The 25,013-nt window shown below is 36.1% G+C and overlaps 1 protein-coding gene across 2 annotated transcripts in view; it reads right to left on the bottom strand.

Moving 5' to 3' along the window:
- The window catches only part of vgll4b (vestigial-like family member 4b), a 36,865-nt gene that overhangs the window by 9,048 nt on the left and 2,804 nt on the right, over nucleotides 1-25,013 (bottom strand). Inside the window, exons 1-2 of one of the 2 annotated variants that reach the window (XM_044121195.1) lie at nucleotides 12,743-13,169; nucleotides 6,256-6,469 (exon numbers count right to left, since the gene is read on the bottom strand). In XM_044121195.1, coding sequence (XP_043977130.1) covers nucleotides 6,256-6,469; nucleotides 12,743-12,824 — 296 coding nt within the window. In that variant the 5' untranslated portion in view covers nucleotides 12,825-13,169. Of the gene's footprint in view, nucleotides 1-6,255; nucleotides 6,470-12,742; nucleotides 13,170-25,013 lie in introns of those variants that run through there. The other variant, XM_044121196.1, reaches the window with a different exon arrangement.

Here is a 25,013-nt window from a genome sequence, read left to right as displayed (position 1 = left end):
CCTTTAGCTCATGAAAGCGCAAGCGAGGTTGGTAGTTTCCTTCATTTGTGCCGAGAGCTTACAAGAGCAAAGAGACCCCCCACTCTTTTTCTCTCCTAATGCTCCCCCCTCTCTTTTTCTCACAATCAGCAGCAAACTTCCTGAGGGTCAACTGAGGGATAGACTTGGCAGCACTTTTATAAACCCAGGCTCACTGCTCACCAACAAGCTCATGTGTTTTTCTTTAGTGGCATCAATATCCATTTCCGTTCTACTAAAAAAAGTCAAAGCTTTTTAAACTAAATCATGTAGAGAATAGATGTGTTGTGCAACTCTTATTTTATCTCCAGATGTAACCAATACCCGAGCCTAGAGGGAAGAAGACAGACGAGTCACAGTTTGACTGTCATCACTACCAAGGAGCAGCCATGCCCACATCCTCATACAAGAGGGCAGTCGTCACAGGAACCAGTGACTGAGGTTTAACAAATCTGCCTAATGAATGGCATGGCTGTTGAATCAATCTGCCCCCTCGTCTTTCTGTGGCTTGTGACTACCCACTAACTCACACTTCATGTCAGGGTTCAGGTTTTTAAAGCCCAACCTGTGTCCTTGTCTCCATTACTCACCTCTCAAATCTCAATGAAAGGTCACACAGGGAGGATCGAGGAGGAGGACATTAGGGCAGATATAGAGAACTGTGCATGAAACAAGGGCCTGAGATAAAACGAGGTGGATTATAAAAGACAGTAAGAACTGGGGAAAAAGGAACAGTCTCTGGAAAATAAACACATACATGTATATTTTTGTAGAGTTGGATTGTTGCCATATTGTTTCCTGGTTTTCTTTGAATCCTGAACTGAATCAGTTTTGGAAAGTTTTAATATTTTTCAGGATTATGACACAAACAGGAAAGTGTGCTGAAGGTTCTTCTTAAAATACTCTTTTTCCCCAATACAAAACTGTGTTTATTCATCTCATAAAAGTAGCCCTAAACTTTATCTAATTGTTTTTGTCTTATTAAATACAAAACATGCATCAAAGTTTATCAACAGAAAATGGTGGAAATTCTATTTAACCCAACAATCAAAGTCGATAAAAAAAAGGACTCCAACTGATTGCTTATTAATTATTAAATATGTAATGACAGGATATCAGCCAATTTTATGTCATTTTACCACACAGCAGTGACGCTCACACACAGTCGTGTTTATATGGATGGGAAAAATCACAAATTCTAAGTGATATTTATTAGGACAGCAAAGCTACATTTTACACTCAAAGTGAAGGTTACAATGACAATCTTTTAAATTCGGCTGTTTTCATGAACCGTGTGATTGGGCATTAGAATGAATAAAACAGAGCAAGAATCCGTTTTGAGTCTGTCTTATAAAGTCTTGGGTTTGTGCAGCATGGCATTAGTGGTAGTCACTGTGGTTGGGACTCACTGCAGGATCCCTTAATTAAAAACCCAGAAATTCAAAGCCCTCAGTACATAAATGATATGGTACAACATCTTGAACAATATTAAACCGCTCAGATCTGTCAGTAAGTAGAGGTTTTAGAGGAGCTAGTTGAATGGCACCCCATCTTTAAGTCAACTTCAAGTATCAGATCACAATTGTGTATTTCAATGACTGAAAGGGTCAAAAATACCTGTTTTGGGCCCGTTTTCAACGACTTAAAACTAGAAGCATGTATATAAAGCAAAAACTAAAATTGTCTTTAAGTTTTAGGAGTGAAAATTTAAGATAGAACTCAAGTTATTGAAGGAAAAGCTCTGCTTTCTCTTGTGGCAAATGCACAGGCGCTATAAAAGTTCTACACTTTTTCTCACAGTTCTGCTCTAAAGTCTTCAGAAAAAATCTTTCCAGCAAATATTTGGTTGGGCACATGTACACTTCCTACTGAATAAATTCAAGAAGAGAAAAAAAGAGATACAGACAGGAAACATCTGGAAAGAATAAAGAGCTAAAAGACAGAGATACATAAAAAACAGGAAGCAGTGTGAATTCACCAATTCCTATAATGTATATAAAGATCTTAACCCAGTTTATTCTGTCGACTCTTTTTAACTGAGCTGCAGTAATATTTGAACCCTTTCTTATAAAATAAACAACAGAAACTTCTGTATTTTAATCTAACAATGTGTGTCTATCTAAAGGGGAGAAAAAAATAAAAGACCAGTTTTCACATGTTTTCTGACGCTCGTAGTAAATTCTGACAACCTAATACTACATAAATACTGAGAAATCTGGCAGGTTTGCAGCTAAGTGATTGCAGAGAAACTGGTTGGTTATCAGAGCTGGAGCTGATTGAATATGGAAACAACCACAAGAAGGCTAAGATAACAACATGAACATAAAAAGCCACACATGCTGAAAAAAGGAAGAAAAAAACCTGATCCTTCCCTCGTTCCCTCACATGCTGATTACATAAATAGTCTCATGTAAAACAAGAGCATAACAATGACTTCCCCAGGCTTGGACACGCATACAAACACACCATAACTTTGGCCTCTTATTTTCTCCCAACAAAGCCTCTGGAGTAACATCCTTGAGAAAAGTTTTGTACTGGAGTTCCCAGTAGAAGGCATCTGTATTTCTGTATGCTGAGATAATGGACTTGCCTGTATTCTTGCTGTAAGCCACATCTCTGCATGGATAAGCTTGGACATAAATACAGTGTGGATATGTCAGAAATTCAGGAAGAAATTAAAACTACATTTTCTTCAAGAATAGACTATCAAATTGACAGTCATGCTTTATTTGTTGTTTACGGAGCAAAGAAATCATGTTTTCATAAATGGTAATTCCATCTAGGATTCATTTCTACTGGGAGTCAAAGCTCTACCTCTATCTCATCTAACATTCTCCAATCAAAACAATACCTAGCTGTGTTACTGGCACTAAAGTTGAAGGAAAAATGAGACGGCTGAAGACTTCTATACTGGTGGCACTGAAACTCTAGAGTGCTGCAGAGGCAAACAGGCTGCAGCAAGCTTCCAGTCTGCAGGCTCCAGTGGGCAGGATAAGGCTTCTTTTGTTCAAGACTCCTCCTACTCCTCAGAGAAAATGAGAAAGTATTCCCTGCTGTCTGACCTCACCCCACACAGATGCACACACAAATAGGAACACGCACATGCATGTATGGGCAACAGAATGCAATACATGTGAATAACTTCTAAAGCAGATGCAGTCTCAGTACAGACAAAGAGCTTGCCACTAAAACTGTCAATGCCCAAACAGGGTTTGTTTGAATTCAATTAAAGATTTTAATATACTTTACTTCATGAAAAGGTGGAACTGTACTGATAAGACCGAGAGTTCTGGAACAAATACATCAGCGCTAGACTTTGGATTTCAAAGTTAAATAACTTTGTTTTGTTTTGTTTTTTTACTTGTTTATTATTCAGTTACAGTAAAAGTTTGGAAAAGTTCAAATTTTCCTTTATCTACTCCCAAGTTCCTCTTACTAGGCATCTTCTGACATCTGAAGATTTTTCCCCAACTATTTCTGCAGACTGCTGGCCAGCTGGCTAAAACGAAACTATTATCATTGGTCATTACCAACAACAAAAACAAATGAAGCTGTTAGAAAAATATACATGGTCAAGAAAAACACCAACAGCCATGGCCAGGAAACTGAAGTAGTGCCATTCATCCATGACTCCATCAAGGAAAGCACAGCTAGCTAACTGCTGGCAGCACATCTGCATGCTGGCAATCACAGCAGATAATCTTACTAATTCATCAGTTGGGCATGCTTGTAATAAATCTGCTATTAAAAGGAATGAAATAGCAAAAATTATATCTATTCCTCAAAATAAACCACTGAAAACCACTACTAACTCTAGCAAGGGCTTACTCTTTATTGTTGCTTAATTTTTTATACAGAAGTAAATAATATAGATAGGATTATTATTACATAAAATAAAATTTTATGTAATTTTAGCAGAATTAGGAATGACTGGCAATTCTGTTTAAATTTTTTTTAAAAACATGGTATACTATCTTGTTTAATATTTTCTTGTGAATACTGAGAGGAATATTTTGCTCAAGGTTATTATACAGTTAGATTCTCATGCTAGTAGGTCTACTAAATTTAACTAACTGCATAAATAAAACATCTTATTACATCTGCTTTAAATAAATCTCTGGGGCATGAAACCTGTGTCAACATTGAAAATATGATTGACTTAACAAACAGAAGAAAACTAAAAACTAATTTGCACAAACATCCATTTATCAGCATATGTAGAAAATTTAAAATCGATTTTACACATTTAGCAACATGCAGCTGAGCTGCCCCCCCTGCATATCAGAACTGTGTGCTTGTGGTATTCATCCTGCAGTGTTTTCTAAGAAAAGTATTTTTACAAACTATTTTTAGTGTGAATTAGTGAACCCATCATTCTCCGCTCCAGTGTAAACACTGCCTTCAAGTCAGAGGACTCTGGCGGCTGGTTTCAACAAGTCAGTCAGCAGTTGACGTTACCAGGGAATGTATGTCCTTAGAGAAACTTCAGAGTAAATGACAAAGGCTGAGTGAAAGGAAACAAGGTCTCCAGGGTAAAAATATATCTCCATAAGAATTAAAGCTCTATATTTACTAACAAGTCAAAGCAAGGCAACTGGAAATTTTAACTTGTTGGAGCTTAATCAATACCCTTAGCAATCAATTCTCTTCAAGATCAAATGACAAACTGTGGAATTTTGGATGCCATCACAGCACAGCAATCTTGAAAAGCCCTAAATGTCATTTCTACAACAGTTTCATCTTTAAAAAAAACCTACTCTAAGCTAAGAAATGGCTACAACAGAAAGTGACTGTGGCAAAATGAGAGCTGACAGAACAATAAGTCCTTTGGTACTTTGACTCAGATTGCCGGAACCAAGTTCAACTTGTTCAACTCATGATGCACAAGTAGGCGCAAGTGGTAATAAATACATGAAAATTTAACCGCAGAGTGCATATAAAGTGGATCATAAAGTGACAAACCAGAGAACAATACACAGTGAGGAGGATAGATAATAAAACTTAACAGTAAGCGAGATCACAGCACAGATTAAGACGACAACTTGATTTTTATGAGCCCTTCCAGGAACCAGGTCAAATAACCTCTTTTCTTTAGGTCTCGTTTCAAATCAAAACATAAACTTCTATGTCAAACAAACAAACATGAAAAAAAACAACCTTTACAAAGATTAACTGATTGAAAGGACTTACAGAACTAGATAATCTGCTGTTTGAGACAGAAGTGATCATGTGTTGTGCCAAAACAAACATAAAAAGTATTTTATGTTTGTTCTGCCTTGGAGGAGGCAGAACAATGCTCTTTACAATCTACTAGAATTTACATAAATACAAACAATAACTACACCTCTCTCTGTATGCTCTTACTATTTTTGGCTAACTTTGCTTCATTTCTTTGCTCTGTTCTTTACATATCAGGTCAATCCATCGTCTAGAAATGAGATTCAAGCTCTTTTTCTCTGCTCTGATCAGTAATTGGTAGGTCAAATACTGGAAAATGTTCTTTTTATTTTTCCTTTGGCATGGAAGGTAAAGAAACTAACTCCTTGAGTTTTTAGGTTTATGAACATATGAACAACAGCAAATACTTTTTGGAGTTTAATTTCAAAAAACGCATGAAGAGGAATGATTTTGTAATTCCTTCATTTTTTGTCGGCTTTAAAACTATTTACTATAATATAACCTACATTATTTCTTGCTTTATGTTTAGACACCGCAGATTATTAGCAATGTCCAATAATCTGTGTGTCTTTACACATTTCAGTTGTGTAAATCTTGACTAACTGGTGGAAACAAGTGTCCACAGCTCTTTCTAAAATCTATTGGTCTGTTTGTAATAAATAGTAATGGCTAGTCTCCATGAATGACTCAGTCCTGATGGCCACCTAGTCTGAAGTGGGAATGTGGAAATATTACATGAGTTATCTTTCTGTTATGCACTCGCCTGTTTCACAGCCTTCAGATTGAGATCCAGTTTTAAGAGGGATCTTACTCTGTAGAACCACCTAAACCTGGCACAGAATCCTGGAGTCCAAACTGGGACTTCTGAGAAAACGGCCCTGTGCTGCAGCTCACTCAGCCAACAGAAACACTTAGCAAGCACAGGCAAAACTCAATCTGGTAAATATGAGGCAACTCCACTAACTAACTCCAATAACTATGGAGTCTGTGAAAAAGAGGATAGATAAAGACCAATAGTGACATTCAAAATCATATCAGCATATCTTAGTATGTACTCACAGCTGTGCAACAAACAGGCGACTCATTTTAGCTACGTGCTCATTGTCATCCATGTCACTGTCCCCCTGGTCCCCACTGAGCTTCCTCTTGGTGGGGCTGATGGGAGGAGGGCCAGTCCTGTGGCTGGAGATTGAGGAAGAAGAGGATGACGAGGAGGAAGACGAGGATAGCGACAAGGACTGGAATCTGGGGTCCCCTCTTAATGCTGCTTCACCTGCAAAAGGAAGAAAGACAAATATGTACAAATGAATCAGAGACAAAACTTCACCACTGGCTATGACTTCTGCAATTTCAAATAGCACAAAAGTTATACTTCCAGCCTTATAATCACTTAATCTAAGTGATATAAATCATGTCCAAGTGCTAACTGTTATATTGCTTCTTCAAACAGGTCAACTGCAAATGAAGCTTGAAGGCAAAGTTTTTCTGTCCAACTTGTTTAAGCTGAAAATTTGGATGCTGTTGACTTCTTCAGTTTGCTGAGCGAGGCATAAACCCCTGGCACCAGCAGCATATCTGGTCAGCAACGGTGTGGGGGAAATAGCTGTGGAGAGACTTCATATACACGTGTGTGGTGTGAACTATTTCTCTATCCGCAGCCTTGTCCTGGTACAGAGGGGCTACAGAGTTGTCAGTGAGTGGGAGTTCAAGCAAGAAGGGATAAGGAAAACTACTACTGGCTCAGTCTCAGCAAGGGGACTTTCCACTGCTTCGTTCAGCCTCACGCATCTCACTGATTTCACCCCAAACAAAACAAAGACTGTACTAAGTCTCCCTTTCTGACAGGTTACTGCTTATACTGAAACTTCTCACCTGCATCGTTCTACTTCAATTTAAACCATCTTCTACCAAAAAACAGTACTAAAGTGATTCGCTGATCAAATCCTATGCAAGGGTTTTTATTTGTGAATTGTAGAAACACATTTAAACCTAAATTAATGAAGAGTGGCAGCTTTGTAATGGTTAAACGATTTGAAATAAATTGCTATAAATATTTATGCTTATTCTGCACAGCTGTTGGCAAAAAAAGGTCATAAAATCTGTTGGAAATTTGGCTCAACTTATCTGAGAATCACTCAAGGCAACAGAGCACATACACTAACAAGATCAAGGTCATAAAACGTCCAATAAAATGTCTTGCACAACTCCATGTATATTTAGTTTTTGCATGGCCTCAGAGACATAGCAGCAGCTCCTCCCCCATCTTTGGCATGTTCCTGCTTGCAATTCTGTGACCATGGCAACAAGGGTGACATCATTGTTTTTTGGCAGGGTAGAGGGATAGCAATAAAGGAGGAAGAGTGTGACACTGCACTGTCCAATCAGCATCCAGCAGATAAAGACGCTTATTGTTGAGCACGGTTTCACACAGAGAAAAGTGGCGAGTGTTTCCCAAAAAAGCAAGAAAAACATTTTAGGGAGTTAAAAATGCTGCTGACTGAACTCTTATTCTTAAAAAAAAAAGTGTTTCTCTTTATTTAGTCGAAAGCAACACGATTCAATAAATTAAAATAAGCACAAATTTATAAACATGCCAATATTTTCATCTTTCCATTAAATAAGTGATAATATTGATATAATTATGAATATTGTATTATTAATGTCTGATAAAAAAATTTAAACCATTCATTTAATTAAATCATTCATTATAACTTCAATCCAATATCTGGTAAAAAAAAAATTATATATCACAACTTTTTTGTCTTACAATTATTTTGCATTTCTAGTGCCTGGCGTCCACCAAAAACATATTTAAAATGTCAGTATGGTTCATGAAGTATACTCCAACGTCTGATTGGCTAAGTCGCACAGGTACTCAAACTGCTAACTGATAGCTGTATATTGCAGTTTTAATGACAAACCTCTAACTTTGATGAGTAGACAGTAGTACATGTCAGATATGTTGAGTATGTCCCAGTTTTCGACAGAATAATCCACAAAAGAAATGTTTCATCGATGGCCGACGTTTCAAACCACCAGACTATGCAGTTTAATTATACTTCAGTTATCGCGAGACTTACTTGTATAAGGAATTGAGAAACCTTTGGCTCTTGTGTATCTGTGGTTTGCTTCATACAAATTCAGTTTATGTTCACAGTAGAAAAAATATTCAACATTAAAACATGCAAAATAAATCAACTTGCACACGGAATATGAATAACTTCAACTTCCATGCCCCTTTTTTCATCCCAGAACTTCAACAGTGAAACTGTTCAGTGTATTTTCTTTGCTGATAACAGCAGGGAGAAGAATATTAAGAAACAGGCAGAGGGACAAGATGACATTAGAACAATGCTACAAAGGAGCAAAACAGTTTGTGCAATTTCTAGCAATTTAGATTTGAATCAAAGGACAGATAGGAACAAGAAAATAACACCTCCTCCATTACAGAATGAGAAGAACAAAACACTCCTTGATTCATATCAAAATGAGCAAGAGCTTCCACTTTACATCTGGGATCAAATGTTCTGAGTAACTGCCAGTTTTTCTATGTGGTTTGTTTGTATTAAAATTGCCATATATTTTCCATTAAAACAGTAGAAATCAGTAGAATGAAGACAGCACTCTGAAGTTAAACTCCACTCCATTTTCCCCCTGCCTGTTCATTAGGTCTACATGATCAAAGCTTTTTTCTCTGATAGAACTTCAAACGGCTTGGAATCAGGATGAGATTGGATTACAGACTGAGGTGAACCTCTCTCTCCCACCGTCTGTCTCCTTCCGCTCTTCACTCTCAGCTTACTGTCATCCCTCCTGGATTCTTAAAGTTTTAGTCTTCTGTTTTGTTTTATTTTTCTTAAACAGCAAAATAGTTATTTTTGACAAAGGGTTCTTTGTAACTCAGTCTTTTAACTATTTAGATATTTTACAATTTTCTGAATAAAAAGTGCACATTGGGTCAGTAAGCTGAACTTTTAAATCCAATATTAAGTGTATTTCAAAGAAGTTGATAAAAGTGCTTTGAGGTACAATTTAAGGAACTATTTTGTTTTCAGTTCAACAGTATAATCACTAGTTCTATATTACATTCCTCTTGTCACTGTTTGGCCAACAAGGGCCAGAAAAACTGAATATAAAAATTTGTGCCTAAATTTTTTAGGGTAATAATTCAATTCAAACACTGGCATCCAATCAGGGAGCCATGACTAAAACCTGCTTACAATAAAAATTTCATTTGTGAAATTTAATGGAAGCAATAGGTTCATAATTTAGTACAAATATGAAATTAAAGATGTACTAGTCAAGAGATTAAATTCAGCTAGTTTACCTTTCTTGTCTCTGGTTGTGATTGGCAGGAAATTACAGAAAAAAAGCCTTGATAAATGAATCAAAACAAAGAACACTCTCTCTTTTCTGCCTTACAACACACCAATCAACAGATTGTGGTGTTTACTTTCATAAAAAAAATATATGAAAGAGAAAGGGTGATTTGTTATAGCATTCACTGGTACTGTGAACTGGGATAATCATGATAATTTTAATTTTATGTCAGATTCAAAAACCACCATCAACAAAAACTTGCAGTATCATGTTTCAGACTTGGGAGGAAGAAAATCCAGTTTCTACCAGAATTGGTTGAAACTGGAATGGCGCAGGTCAGATCTCAAAAAAAGCCAGAAACTAGTACTAGCTGGAAATGACACAAGAAAAGAGAATCACTTGACATCCAACAGTGACAATATACTTCCAAGTGACTCCTTTGAGTTTTCATGAACTGGCAGTGCATCATAAGACAGTGTCACTGCATGTAAACAACATAAGGCTGTCACCAAGGATAAACATGGGTTAAATATATCACTTTGTACAAGACTTGACAGATTTGTGCAAAGTAGCCTCTCTTTAAAAAAAAAAACAACAAATAAGTTCATCCAAACTCAGAAATGAAATTAATCAGACTCACAAGATTACTTCTCTTCTCTTAAATTAATAAGTCTTGAGGCCCAACTCAAGACTTGTTGAGTCTTTTTAAATGCCTTGATTAAAAGCTGAAAGTAAAATTTACAGTAATCAATGGAGCATAAACATCGAACTCAGATTAAATGTTTGGATAACTGGATTAAGCTCTACAATTTATAGTAAATGTAGTTCCAGAAGGTGATTAAACACAAAGCTACTGACTCATTCAAAAAAATAGAAATGTTGCTTTATGGTATGAATGGAAGGATAGTTCAACAAACTTATAAAAACAATCATAATAAACATATAGCAGACTCAAACTTAAGCATTGAAATTCTTCTCAAAGTGATTTGCTCCACGTGTTAAATAAACACTGTAATGCTTGAGATTGTAAAGAAGTGTCGACAATGACAACAATGTGATGGTTTTAGAATCTATCTAAGGCTACAAAGACAAAGCACCAGTATGAGCATGCATGTGTGTTTGCCAGGAAATGTGTTTGAGTAGGTGTGCTCATACATACAATAACAAGTCAGGACACCCACAGCATCACACAGTTCTTCCAAATCTTTCCTTGGCTCAATGAGTTTGAACTTAAGGAAAAGCCCTTTACCACCAAGTTCTTTAGCTAGTTCGTTTATCTTATCAGCAGGCACATGACAGAGACAGATTTTAGTTTAGTTCACCAAAATCAACAACAAAAAGAAACAATTAACTGGATTCAAGATGAAGTAAATGCTTTCAGAGACACATAAGCAAATGAAGCTTTATAAACATTAGGCTCACATAGCAGCAATCATTGTTTATCTGCAACATCTTTAAAGCAGGCTTTAGAGAAGCATAAATAATATGGTAATTTCTGTCATGTGTCCAAGCCACAAGTAATTATGTCAAAATAGAAGATTTAATCTTCTAAGGTGCAGAACAACTCAGGGACAAGGCAGGTAAGAACTTGCATGATCAACCCCATAGAAGCCATCTTATGACTGAAATGATCTACCATGGAGCAATTTGGGCAAATACCCAGGGCGCCCCGGCAATGGATGACAAAATAAAGTATGATGCAAGCTAAGGATAACCAATCATGTTGAATTTAATAAAAGGCTCCTGAGATGTTGATTAGTTATCAATCAAAATATCAAAATACACCATCATGATTGGTGAATGTGTAGTTGGGGTTGGCCTAGCATCTGCAGCTACTTTTTACTTGCAGAAGCATATCTACAGCTTTCCTGGAGCAAAGCTGAGCCACATTTAATTATTTAAAAGCTCTGGATACTGGTACTTTTTCTATTTCACCATGTTGTAGTAGTGTGCTTGGACATTTTGGACCACATTTTTTTCGTAAAAACAACTGCTAAGTTAAACTTTGGAATTTATTATAACTTGCCATAGTGAACTCTAAAGAAATATGATTGTGTGATTACAGCAAATAATGTCTACAAGCAGGAGGTAACTCAAATTATTCCTTGTAAACCTGATCTACTTTTTCCTAAAACTTAAAATAGAGTGCCTCATAAAATTTGCCATTTGCTGATGTTTACAAATTGAAAAAGTACTAGTTGGAGGTATCCCACAGCTTTGCATCAAAACTTATTTAATTTGAAAGATCCCAACGTAAACATTCAAACAATACCAAGATTACGTATCTGGGTAAAAAGTAATTTGAAATTAATCATGGATGTTTATTATTGTTATATAGATACTTAAAAACACTATTAGACTATTAATTACTAGGGTTAGAAGTAAAAAATGTGTAAATCATTCTTACTGTAACTACTTTTGTGAATTTGGTTTATCATAATAAAGTTCACCTGGAATAAAGAAGTGGTTATTTTGGCCATTGGTAATCATAAATAAAATGGCATTTTTCAATTGGAAGGGTTTGACATGTTTCGTGCCTTCAAGTGTCTGAGCATAAGTGGTTAGTTTAAGGGCAAGCGAGTTTTAGTGCCCAGGGCCACAAAAGATGTTAATCCAGCTCTGGATATGACGAGAATTAAACTGTTGAAGGTTCCTGCTTTTCATTTACATGACAAACATACCTCTAACCTTTATCCCAGAGAAAACTGAAAGATATGACAATATTCCTATAAAAAATATGACAACAGGAACAGAAAAACAAACACTATAACAAACAAACACATCTGATTTATCTAAAACTGATAAACTACACTACAGCTGACACTACTGTAAAACAATAATAAATCACCATACGCAATATACAACGTTATTCCACCCAATCTGAGTTTCATTAACCAACCTCAATTAAAATAATAAAATAAAATCAATAAATCAGACAGCACGTAAAAAATAACTTTTGCTCTCAAAGAACGCATAAAGTAACGTACTTACCCGTTAGCTACCGTTGCTAAAATACACTTAAAGAAGAACCCCCGCTTCTCCCACGCTTTTAAACATTTACAAAACATGTTATTGTGTCATAAGTAATAGCTCACCAGCAAAGAACCGATCGGAAAACTTCGACCAATTCCGTCGTTAACGCAACCTCACGCTTTAACAGCATCAGCAGCTAGTATGAAGTTTTTAAAAACAGCTATTAAAAATGGCCACAAACAGCCGTGTTTACCTTCGTAGCAGAGGATACCGATGTTGTTGTTCATTTTGTCCAGGTACTGGTAGTTCAACAGGTCCATCTTCGTTAGATGCATTTATCGAGCTTTCATTTAAAACAACAAAAAAGACCAGCTTTTTCCTCCTTCTTTCAAGCGACGGTCAAAAAGCTAAAGGCCCAGCCTCCAACTTTAACTTCTCTTAAAAACTGTTAACAAAACAAAAAGTGGCCTCGGTCTTGTTTAAACTGGTTCGCGGTAATTTTCGTCCCCCCTTCTAAGTATGATCTGATGTATTGCGACAATAAAGAGCGTAAAAAAATAAGCGAAAAAGTAGCGTCAGTTGTCCTCACAGCCAGCTGTAAGTCGACTGCACTGACACGCAGGCTATGCTTGGTATGACTCCTATGCTGTAGCAGTGGTTTCCAGTGCTGCTGAGAGAAGCGCACTGGGCATGCTCGCAAAATCCCTGGAGCGCCTCAAATATCAGAGATGTTTAATGCGGAAGATCAGCCCCTTAAAAAAAAAAGACTTACTTTCAGGGCAAGGCACGGAGACAGAACCTCAGAGTGTTACAGCCACAAAACATTTGAGCTATAGTGAAAAGAATTTCCTAAAAGCTAGCTGCATGTTCTACCAGTGAATATTAAGCATGCCAAAGATAGCTGAAGTACAACTTACGCACAAACAACACTTCCATACACATAGAAAGGTTATAACAGAGTAATGAAAGGTGATATCACACTACTGGTTATTATGGAGGTCACTTTTGCGACAACATGAAATAAGGAAGATGGAAGTTGTGAAAAGTATAAGTGATTAACTGCCTTGCAACTGCAAAAAGATATGATATATCTTATTTAAAAAAATGTTTAACTCTTTCAACTACAGTTTTTTAATTGTAACATGTATATCAACAGATGGAGATTCTACACCTATGTATTGCATTCAGTGCTTTTTGAGGGACTTTATATATTATCCTTTTTAGAAGGTGAAAAAAGCAAAGCAAAAAGAAAAAAGACATTTCAGTCTCAGAAATGCATTGACTCTATATGTCAACGAAAAATGCGGTTTAAATATATGGAATAATATTTTGTTTTATTGATTTAAAAAATCCCAGAACTAATCGCAGGCCACAGGGCTTCGTTTTTACTTTTAGACTGACCCTCTTCTGCCCCCTGGTGTCTGAAAAGGATTTTCAAGAAGAGGGGGAAAAGAGAAAAATGCTTTTTAAAAAATGTTTTAGTGTAAGTTTTTTGAATCATGTGGAAAAGGTGGCGGACAACATTTTCATATTTAACTGGAGAATCACCGAGTTGGGAGTGGTTTGGCCCAAGATGAGTTTACATACAAACATGCATTTGTCAACATTTATACACAGTCTGGGGGAAAACAGATGATGTTGAGTTAATAAATAAGTAAAAATGCACCTCCTAAAAAGTTTAAAAAAAAACTACCCCCTTCCTACTTACTCGTACACATGAACACAAAGGCATCTCCCCTCCTCCCTCGTGGCATGACCCTCTCTAATGGTTGCTCAAAGCTCAGGTCCTTGTCTAATTGGGCGTCCTTTGTTTCCAGTTTCACACACAAAAAGAGCCGACTTCAGGCTGAGTCTATTTAATTCTAGTACTTCTCCTACAGCTGGCGTCCTGTGGGTTAGTAGGACACCTGCAAAGTACGAGGACTGCAGCTAAACTCTCTAGTTAGCTAGTAAACTTGGATTTGATTGTGTAGCAGTAAAAAAAGGAGAGAGGGAAAAAAAAGAGGATTGGGAAAGTCTGTTGATAAAAGGATAAAAATAAAAGCTAAGTTGCATGTTTTCTGTAAACTTTGGGCTGTTTTTCAATAAGGAAGCAAATATCAAGCATACTCATAAGTGTCTCCTAATGCCCTTCTATTAATTAATTAATAACTATATTTAACTTTTTTTTTATTCAAGGATTGCTTGTATAAAATAAGGTATAAGTGAAAATCTTAGCCCTTCCAGGTATCCAGTAACTCCCAAGATTTCATCAAAACAAAAATGTCAGATTCATGAATGAAGTGGAAAAGCTAGTGCTTCACTATTAAATTCTACTTGTAAGCTTCACGTTAAAGCAATTTCTGAAGAGGTTTCTGTAGTATTTTAATGTCAATCCATTAGAGAATTACAAAGCAAAATAAAGCTGTGTCCATGAGTCTATCAGGCATCATGTCAAGAAAGTCTGGGATCTGTCTCATAATCAGCTCAGGATCAGGGTCAAGTCTGACTTGAATAATAAATGAATAGCTAAAAAATCTACACGTTTTGCTAAAGAAAGGTAATTGAGAAAGGACAGAAGCACTGCTTTAGTCAACATTAATCATAAATAATAAACAACCACTAAATTTAGCAGTGCTTTTATATAGATATTGTGCAGATATAAAACTGAAAACCTGTTTTGAGGAAACTTTGACATGCAGTGGAAAACTTAGAACAATTTTATGCCATTTGTCTAAAAAAACCCAGAGCTGAGACATGACCCAGACTCTTTTCCATTTCAGAAAGACTATAATCCTCACAAAGTAAATAAAACATATTGAAATTAAAAATGTTAACTCTTTTTACTGTTCCACATGCAGCTTTTTTTTTTTTTTTGCCAATGCCAGACATGTATCATAACTATTTAAGTGTGACAAAAGAAGCCTCTGGAAAATACAAAAGAAAATCTTTCAGATACCAGCTGATTACCACACAAAATGCCACCCCCGTGGTTATGTTTCTGCAGGTACCTGATTCACTTCATAATGAACATCTGTCTTCCTTTCATCTCAAAAACACTGTCATGGAATTTGCTTATGAAGCAAGAAATTTCTGTAATACAACGCCTTTGTTCTGGCCTGGTAGGTTGTAAGATGAATGAAGTACAAAAAGAAGATTAACAGTTACACAACCAGCTGGAGAAATTCCATTTCCTTCCTCCAAAGAAACAAGGTGCTAAAGCACAACTTTACCTACTGTATGATTAACCTTTTCTGCTCAGTGTTTCCATGGACTGACTCAGAGACGTCGGAAGCTTGCTGTCAAATCAAGTAAACATTGCTGCCTGTTAGCCAGACCAAATCTATGACATGCCCTCACTTATGCCGGGGTTAGTTTATTTTTTACAAGCTGAAATATTCTGATGCGATTTATCCAATGACTAACTATACTCAGTAAGACAATACTTTCTTACATGGGACTGTTTCTTTTTTGTTTTTTTTGGTTTCTTTTCATTATTTATTGGACTACTAAGGATGAAGCACAGTTTCCGTACAGCCTTTGAACAGGTTTAAGCTTCTTCTGGAATGCGTGTCTGGATCATAACAGCACAAGCATCCCTGTGCATTAACACGCTGTTGTTGTAACGAAAAAACATTGACAGACTTAAAAACAGAGATGTAAACCCAAAGTTGTAACTTGCGCTCTACTCACAAATTAATTTTTTTAAGATTTGTGATTCTTAATTTAACTTAGATCAGCATTATCAATTTCTACCCAGTTTACATGAACTAACCAAAACCTCTGGATCTACCATCTAACATTCAATCAAGAGAAACATTAGAAAGAAATTATGAGGAACAAAATGAGATAAACTGCAAAATGCCAAACGTGAATCAATAAACCATGGAAAGAAAGGCTATAATGTCCAGCTTCCTTCAGCATTTGATTTTCCAACCAAAAAAAGTAACATTTCAAATTATCTTTAATATACATAAAAGTGTGATTCTATGAAACAACTCAGGAAGAGGAGATGTCAAACTAGCAAAGATCAAAGGTCACACACTTGATTACCAGACAACAACTGTGTTGCGATACTGCCATACCAGCCTTGTTTACATGGTGACATAATGAATCGAAGTCAAAAATCTGTCCTCTCAGCTTTTTGCATTCGGACTGTTAACCATGTCTCTTCCACAAATAATGTGGCTGTGAAAAGTTTAATATAATGTCCATTTGCTGTAAACAAAGAAGAGTATTTATCTAAATGTTTTTGCTTAAATTGAATATTGGACTTTAAAGAAACTCCATCACAGTTTTGTGGGGGTGTTTGTTTGAAACGTCTCTGAGCACACACACAGAGAAGGAAGTATCATGTTGCTACACTGAAACAATGACAACAGGTGACTGGAGGAAGCAGAGTCACTCGCTTCCCATCTTTGTTTTCTCCATGTGTGTTTGTCGTTAGCAAGTAAAGCTCTGTTTATTATTAAGCTTGCAACAGGAGTCTTTAACTTTGACAGTGTCGTCACCAGATCTGTACAAGACAAGCACAGAAGCCTCTCAAAGACTCAGCCAAGAGGTTTTTAAACACAAAGAAAGACTGGTTCCATTCTGTCTGCTGTAATTAAACTTAAAGTATGTGCTTCTTAGCATGCAGAGTTGAGATTTATTTTTTTTTAAAAGAGTAGAATTTACATTTTACAGTGTAAAAATGGCTCATATTCAGCCTGATGTATTGCTGATATGACGACAGATTTAATGGATCCCGCATGTTTTACGATTAACTAAATGGTGATTTGAACAAAGGAGAAATGGACTCTGTTTAATCTATTACAGCTGCAGCTAATCACAAATCAACTATTTGAATGGCTATTTTGATCAATGAAAACGTTAAAAAAATTACATCTCTGGTTGAACTGATACATCAAAAGAGAAAAAAATATATACAAAAGGTGGTTGTCATTCTTAAAATAATTTCTTGTAATCATTTACTTTCAAATCTAATATTCATGACAGTTTCATCTATTGAGACTTTGCCCTTTGTCAGATCAGAAAGTACTAAAACAATATCAGAGATTTTTAAAATGATTATTCCATAAGATTATTCTTTTACATATCAAGTAGGATTTAAACATCCATATGGATCACACATTTTTCTTCCATCGTCTGAGTTGTGTTTCTTCTGTTTATTTATAACGGAGATTTTGTTGTGGCCCTGTCTGTATTTGCCTTTAGATAAGCAATTATTGACTAAACTAACAGGGTATCGCTCTTTCCTTTTATAGACATATTGTATAACCAGCTACAATGCTTGTGTTCACACAGCTTAGACATTTTCACATTTTCTCACTTCCCAACCACTAACTATGATGTATTTTATCATGATCTGATGTGATAGATGAACACAAAGTAGTGCAAAATTGTGAAGGTGAAGAAAAAGTGCATGGCTTTCAAACTTTTTGTACAAATAAAAATCTGGCTAACAATGATATTCAGATCCATTTATTCTGATCAATTCAGCTAAATGCAGTTTATGCCACAAATTCACAACATGTTATCTGAAAATATGGATTCTAGTTAAACAATCCAGTCAACACACTTTGATATTGAAATTAGTTAAAAGTTCTCTATCTATACAATTAAATTCAAGAGAATCCTGAATTTGTCAATAATGTTAACTTTATGAAATAAGTTGTAGAAATTACTAGTGACTGATAGTGATAGATTTATACACTACTAATAAAAGAAATACATTTTCTCTTTTCAAAATCGGCAATGGCTATAAACACTCCACCTTTGTGACCAACATCTTGAGGTAGGTCTATTTAGTAGCTAATTTAAGGATGGCCAGGCAGCTCGAACACATCTTGCCAAAGAGATCCTATTTCTGGACATGGAAAATGACTGTTGCTCCCATCAGATGCCCTGACCTATAACAACATTCTTGCCATGCTAACAATTAGCTGGTAGCAAGCTGACTCCAGGTGGCTCATTATTTATTCAAGTCAGTGAGTCTTGAAGGGGAGTGGAAGCATTGTGTCATCAGAACTCTATTCTGTGCAACTCCACACAGGACACAACCTTACCAAAGAGTTCACCCGGTGAGAAGTATGACATGCATTACAGATACTTTTGAGCCGACCAACATACTTTTAGCATGAATATTCACATTTTCTGAAGGAAGAAATGGCTTTAATTTGAGATTTTGCTTTAAAAGAACATCAGATAGGTTCAGATAGGACAGGCATATCCTATCTGAACCACAAAGGTTAACCATGATGGATGTTGCAATGGTGTCTCATTTCATCCTCCTCAACCATGTTGAGTGCTATCAAAAGTAAAGGAATGCAAAGTATGTGTGGTATGATGGAAATTGAGAAAAGGAATCATTTCACTTGAACAGCAGAAAGGCACCAGGAGCCAAAGGTTTAACCTTTATAGCACATTCTTTATAAATATGTAAAGAAAAAGATTCAATTCCAACTCCTTCTCAGAAGGTTTTTTTATATAATTTTGTCCAGAGCCAAACAGCACTGTGTCACTGTGACATATATATATATATATATATATATATATATATATATATATATATATATATATATATATATATATATATATATATATATATCAGTTAACCATCGATTCTTGAAATACAAAGAGGTAATATTACAGATTTTACTATGTTATTAATATCACAGCTATTGTGATATTTTTAAATCACAATAGCTGTAATGTAGAAATATTTTACCATTATCTACTCTGAAAATAGAAAACTATTTTCTAAATATTTTTCTATTCTGGAAATATTTCAAGTTGTATAATGCAAAAATATGTTAGACTTTTCAAGACTCTTTAGGTTGTTTTGTTTTGAAAGGCCTGATATTTATGATCCAGAACAGTGAAGAGATGAAAAAGCATTTTAAAAAAAACTGACAAAAGGTAAACGGATTAAATAGCTTTAAAATCACTGTTTTAGAAAGGAATCTGTGAGAAGTTGGACCGAATCTAAAAACAACTCTAGAAAAAAACAAAGGTTGATTGCCCTTATTCTTTTGACTTGTAACTGTCTTAGTGTGACCTTTGACCTATGACCATGTAACCATGCTGACCTCTAGCCCCTGGAGCCTTATTGAACACCTCTCAACCTGTCTGACAAATTGCTGACCGTAATGTAATGGTTCTGTGCCTGTCTGTGTACATGAGAATATGTGTATGTGCAGAGAACAGATGAGTCAGTTCTGTGCTTGTGGAGGCACAGAGGGAGAAATGTAGCCAGGGGGATGATGACAACAACAAATAAATATGGTAAGGTAGCAATTATTGGAGATGCTGGAGGAAGTCTTTCATGATTAGTTAGGGAGGGTTATTTATTTCTTTGGAAAGGTCTGGTATTACAATGTTGTGTGTGTTCATCAATACGAGTTCATCTGTGCCCGGTACTGTATGTCACACAAGTCTGAGGTTTAAAAATGAGAGCTGAAAAAAGTGTATGATAAAATTATTAAAGCTAAAGTAAGAAAGAACAGTTTATTGCGTAAAAGGATAATGAAAAGACAAAATAGTTAGCTACATTTAATTTTGTATTGATAGAGCTTTCCTGACACCTTCCTTTAAAATAGCAGTTCGACCATGAATGTCACTTCCTGTCTCGCATTTCCAAACAAAATTCAGATTGTATGATGGTAGAAGGCACTTGGTCCCAAATAATACAGTACATATCACAACTTACAATATATTAATTTAATCTGAATTCAGCTCCTGAATTCAATCAGGGTATTTAAGAATTTTATTACATCATTATGAGCTAATTTTATCTTTCTCCGAGAGACCCTAGAACTGATAAAAAAAGAAAAAGAAAATGAGGTTTTCTTGCAGCAGACTCTGACCCTCAAAGAAAAGCTGATCATTTTGTACAAGACTATCTTTGAAGAGACAAAGGGGGTTGATAAAAAAAGGCAATATAACTCTAGTACTGCTGCAGATAATAAAGCTTGCAGCCTTTTTAGATTTTTATTGTAGGCCCACACATAAAAGATGCACAAGCCGCACTGTGTGCCAGTAAGCTCCATACTGTACCCAGCTAATTACTTTATAACTCTTCCCTTTTCCCCCCACTGGTTCTTAACAAAAGCTATAGGTCAAGATGTAATTCAAAAACCTGGATACACGCACAGGTACTGGTTTGATTTGCATGGCTTGTATGGTTTCATAAGTTCATAAGTTCATAGCACAGCTTATAGCATTCTTGCAGGACACACAACACCACCACTGATTTCACCCATTAATGTTAATCCTTTGGAAAACAGAAGGAATTATTTAAGGGTCTAGCATATATCCTTCTATATAGAGATTGTTGTATTTTTGTTTTTGACCATCACTGTTGCTAGAGGTACACAATACATTGCAAATTTAGTGTTTCTCAAATATTGCTGTAAATAAGATGCATTTTGGAAAAAACTCCTTTAAGTGCAATAAATGTCAACTACAATACATTTGGTCTGCTCATATTATATTTGATGGCAGTTGTTTAATGCAGCATAAGAAAGTAAAGAGGTGGTCGAGATTGCCTTCAATAATTAACTATTCTTTCTCCTTTTGTTTTGACAAGTGAGGTTATTCATTCATTCAACAATGCACCACACAAATCTTACAAATTAAGCTAATCTAAAGTCAAAGTCCCCTATAAAGCCAAAACCAGAAACTTGTCTGCCCAGATAGACAAATGTACCTCGTCATCTGCAGCACAGACTTTTACATCGACTTGTAAGGGTTTTATTACAAGGGCTGCATTGAACCTGTGCAGATTAGAAGGAAAAGTTTTACCTTGCTGAAGAAGCTAAGTAAATGTTTTTACTTACACCTTGCTGAAGTTACACCTTGCTTCAGCAAGTTACACCTTGCTGAGGAAGCTAAGTAAATCAAAATCTTTCATCCCACCTCAGGCCAAACAATCATCATAGTTCTCACACATAGAATCCTTCTCACTTCTTGGTAGGTTCTGAAAAAAAACACCCCATTGCAAAATCTCCAATTTCACTTCATTAAATGTTAATACCCATAAATTAATACCAACAGGCCCTGACTGGTCTTTGCGGCTATGCTTTTTTAAGTTTCTTCTCTAGAAATCCTTTCTTAATTAAAATTGAATGTGAACACGAGACACAGACAACTAAAATGTTCCAGAAAAAAAAAGTTCTAAGGCATTTTCTTGACCCGTCACAGTGTTACCTCATGAAACGAACCAAGGATCTGTTTTAAGAGGCGTGTTTTTGTTGCAGCACACCCACATGAAAAGTTAGGAAAAGCCTGTCAGTGTTTGAACAAACCATGGAAACTGTAACAATGAGGAGGGGGCGTTCGGCAAGAGTGTGTGTCTGTGACTGTGTGCCTATTCCGTAAACAAACAAGAAGGATTTCAGCATTGCAAACTGGAGCAGAGATCTCAGCCAACCACCTTCTCTTGGCACCAGTTCCTCTTTTTGTTCTGACTCCCATAAAAAAAGGTCTATACTCCATTTATTCCACATAGACTAAAACCACCGAATCTGGATGATAGAACTGTCTGACAATAGGTAATCAGAAATATTCCTTTTGATTGAGAAGAAAGAAGCACACAACAATGAAATTAATATAAATATGTAAAAAGAAAACACTATACTGCTAACTTTTAAGCATCATCCATGGATATGGAGTACAAAGCTAGACCATCTTCAAATACAGGTTTGCTTCCAGGAAGGGTGGAGCACATGCAGCAAGATCTTCCAAGCAGTCACCAAAATTGTTATGGAGGGTCCACAACACATATTAAGCATTTCCCACATCCACCATTAAATATAAGGCATAGTTTACTTCCTGTTTTGCTTTTTTAGTAAGAGTGCAATTACTGTACATCCATGGTCAGGATGGCCAGACTGAGGACCTGTGATTAGTGTTTCTTCCAGTCGGTTTGAAAGGTAGCTAACTGTGACCGAGAATGTGCCTCTATAATTACAGCCCAAAATTTTTATTTTATTTTTTTTTCTATGCTGTGACAAATGACATTTTTGGATCAACAACCAAATGAAAAAACAACTTAATTAGAAGCATGCAATCTTTACAATCATGTTAAACATTCAAACTTGTTAAGTCTAAAAAGGTTTTTGTAATTTTCCACAGGGATGAAGCATATAAAGTAACCTTGTTAATGGACTGTTGCTGCAACATTGACATATCATGTCTGTGCATTTTGTGAAAGTGGTGAATATTATCTTGCATCTATGATGAATATTACAAGTAATATCTGGATGTGCAAAACTTCTGTGGCAGCCATAGTATGTCACAGAATGCAGTAGGAAAAAGGACAGATAAAGAGTCATTTGTATTCATATGCCACAGAAATGCAACATAATACAAAAGTTTATGTAAGTAACACTCAAAGAAAATTTCTGAATTCAATCTAAAAAGCTTTGTTTTATGGCTATACAGTTATCTAAAATAAGACAAAGCCAGGATTACCGTCCATCTGGAGTTATCAAGAATATACAAACTAAAAAACGACTGTCAGGAAGGAAAATACACCTTTTGACATGCTGGACAATGACCAAAAGATAAATAATTTTTAAGTTCTCTTTCCCAGAGCAGCCAGACTAACCCTTCTCTGATCAGTAGATACTCCTCCTTCAGGTCTGTTAGAGCAGACTAAATAACTTTGCTGCTTAAGACACATGCTTCAGTTCACAGTGTGCAGTATCAGGGCGCATTTGGCCAAAAACCAGTTTATCTTAAGACTGTAAAAAACTTCCAGAACATATTTCTTTCAGGGGTGATGTATGTATCAGTAGAGGATGTCACTGAACTGTTGAAAATGTTGAAATCCAATTTTAACTAAAAACGTATTATAAACATTCTAAAAGAAGACTAGCTTTACTTTTTACAAAAACTAACTGCCAAATAGTGACTGATTTCTTTTGCTTTATATAAGATTTTATATTCAAAAAATCTTGGTCTTAACTAACAGATATTTCTGTAAGCTATTAGTAAATTTTCCTTTGTACATACAAGTTGTAGAATCTCGGAATAATGCAATATTCATGTTTGATTACATTTTTCAGAGGAAGCGTTTGTGAAAGCAACTAAAGGAGAACTTGTATTAAAAAAAAAAAAGCTCTTCATTTAGAGTTCTGTATGATATCCTGGCCTTGAAATGTTTGGCTCAGTTCCAGTGAGCTAAAGGTAAGTCTGAGCCTCTCCCTGTTCTGCAGCAACTCATTACCAGGACTGGACTTGAATGCATTCAGGTTGTTGACTTTAAAAAGAAAAAAAAAGACTGCTGGCCTAGTTTACTTAGAATAACTCATGGGCAAGCTTGGGACATCTTAGTTTCTCTAGTTTTTACAACATTGTGGAGACAAATTGAGTTCATTGTCTTCAAACAAACAGCCCATGAAGAACCCATGACAAAAAGTGACATCAGCGCAGAGGGGAAAAAAACAAAAGCACTGCAGGGGGGCAGGAGAGCAGGCTGAAGGACTCCCAGCACAACTTAATCAGAACTGCAAAGCAGTTGATTTTCAGCTCATTTTGCTGAGTTAAAGACAGACAATTAAAAGCCAAATCTTTCTGAAAGTTCTTACTTTTTATTATTTTACTTTTTTAACCACAAAATATTACACTATCTATCTGTCCATTGTCTTCCACTTATCTGGGATCAGGTTGCTGGGGCAGCCGCCTAAGCAGTCAGGCCAGGTTTCCCTCTCCCCAGCCACTAGGACCAGATCCCACGGCATTCCCAGGCAGCTGAGAAACATAGGATGTCCTCTGGGTCTCCTCCAGGTGGGAAATGTGAGGAACACCTCACAGAAAAGGTGTCTAGGAGGCATCCTAACCAAATGCCCAAGCCACCTCAACTGGCTCCTCTCAACGTAGAGAAGCAGTGGTTCTACTCCGAGTTCCTGCCAAAGCTCCAAGCTTCTCACCCTATTTCTAAGGAAATGTCTGGACACTCTGGGAAGAAAAAATATTTCAGCCACTTGTACCCACCAACTCATTCTTTTGGTCACTACCCAAACCTCGTGACCATAAATAAGGGTAGGAACATGGATCGACCAGTAAATCGACAGCTCTGTCTTTTGACTCAGCTCTTTCTTCACAACCACAGACTGGTACAGCGCACAAATCACTGCAGAAATTTACCAGATGCTCAGGCCTCAATTGGCCAATTTCCTGCAGATTGTAAATGGGTCCCTGGTACTACAAACTTGAATCTGAAAACAGTTACTTCATCAAAACACAGTAAACTTACTATTTAATTACCGGTATGTTATGTTTAAGCAGAAGCACATCCAAAAGTTGCAGGACAACATCTGCCCTTAATGAAAGGAGACCTGCATTAAAAATACTTCAAAATTATTGTAATTATATTATGCAGGATTTCAGTGGTCTTAAGACTGTATCTTCACAATACTGGTGTATATTTAGCTGTTTGGAGTCTTTCATTTTTTTCTGTGAAAGAAACACAACAGCAAATTTGGTTATCAGGTTAAACATATTTTGTTTTGATTTTGGGAGTCAAAATTTAAGAAAAA

This window comes from Gambusia affinis, linkage group LG07, assembly GCF_019740435.1.
Source record: "Gambusia affinis linkage group LG07, SWU_Gaff_1.0, whole genome shotgun sequence".
Lineage (NCBI taxonomy): Eukaryota > Metazoa > Chordata > Actinopteri > Cyprinodontiformes > Poeciliidae > Gambusia > Gambusia affinis.
The sequence above is the reverse complement of the archived record's forward strand: the minus strand, read 5'-3'. Positions and strand labels throughout refer to the sequence as shown.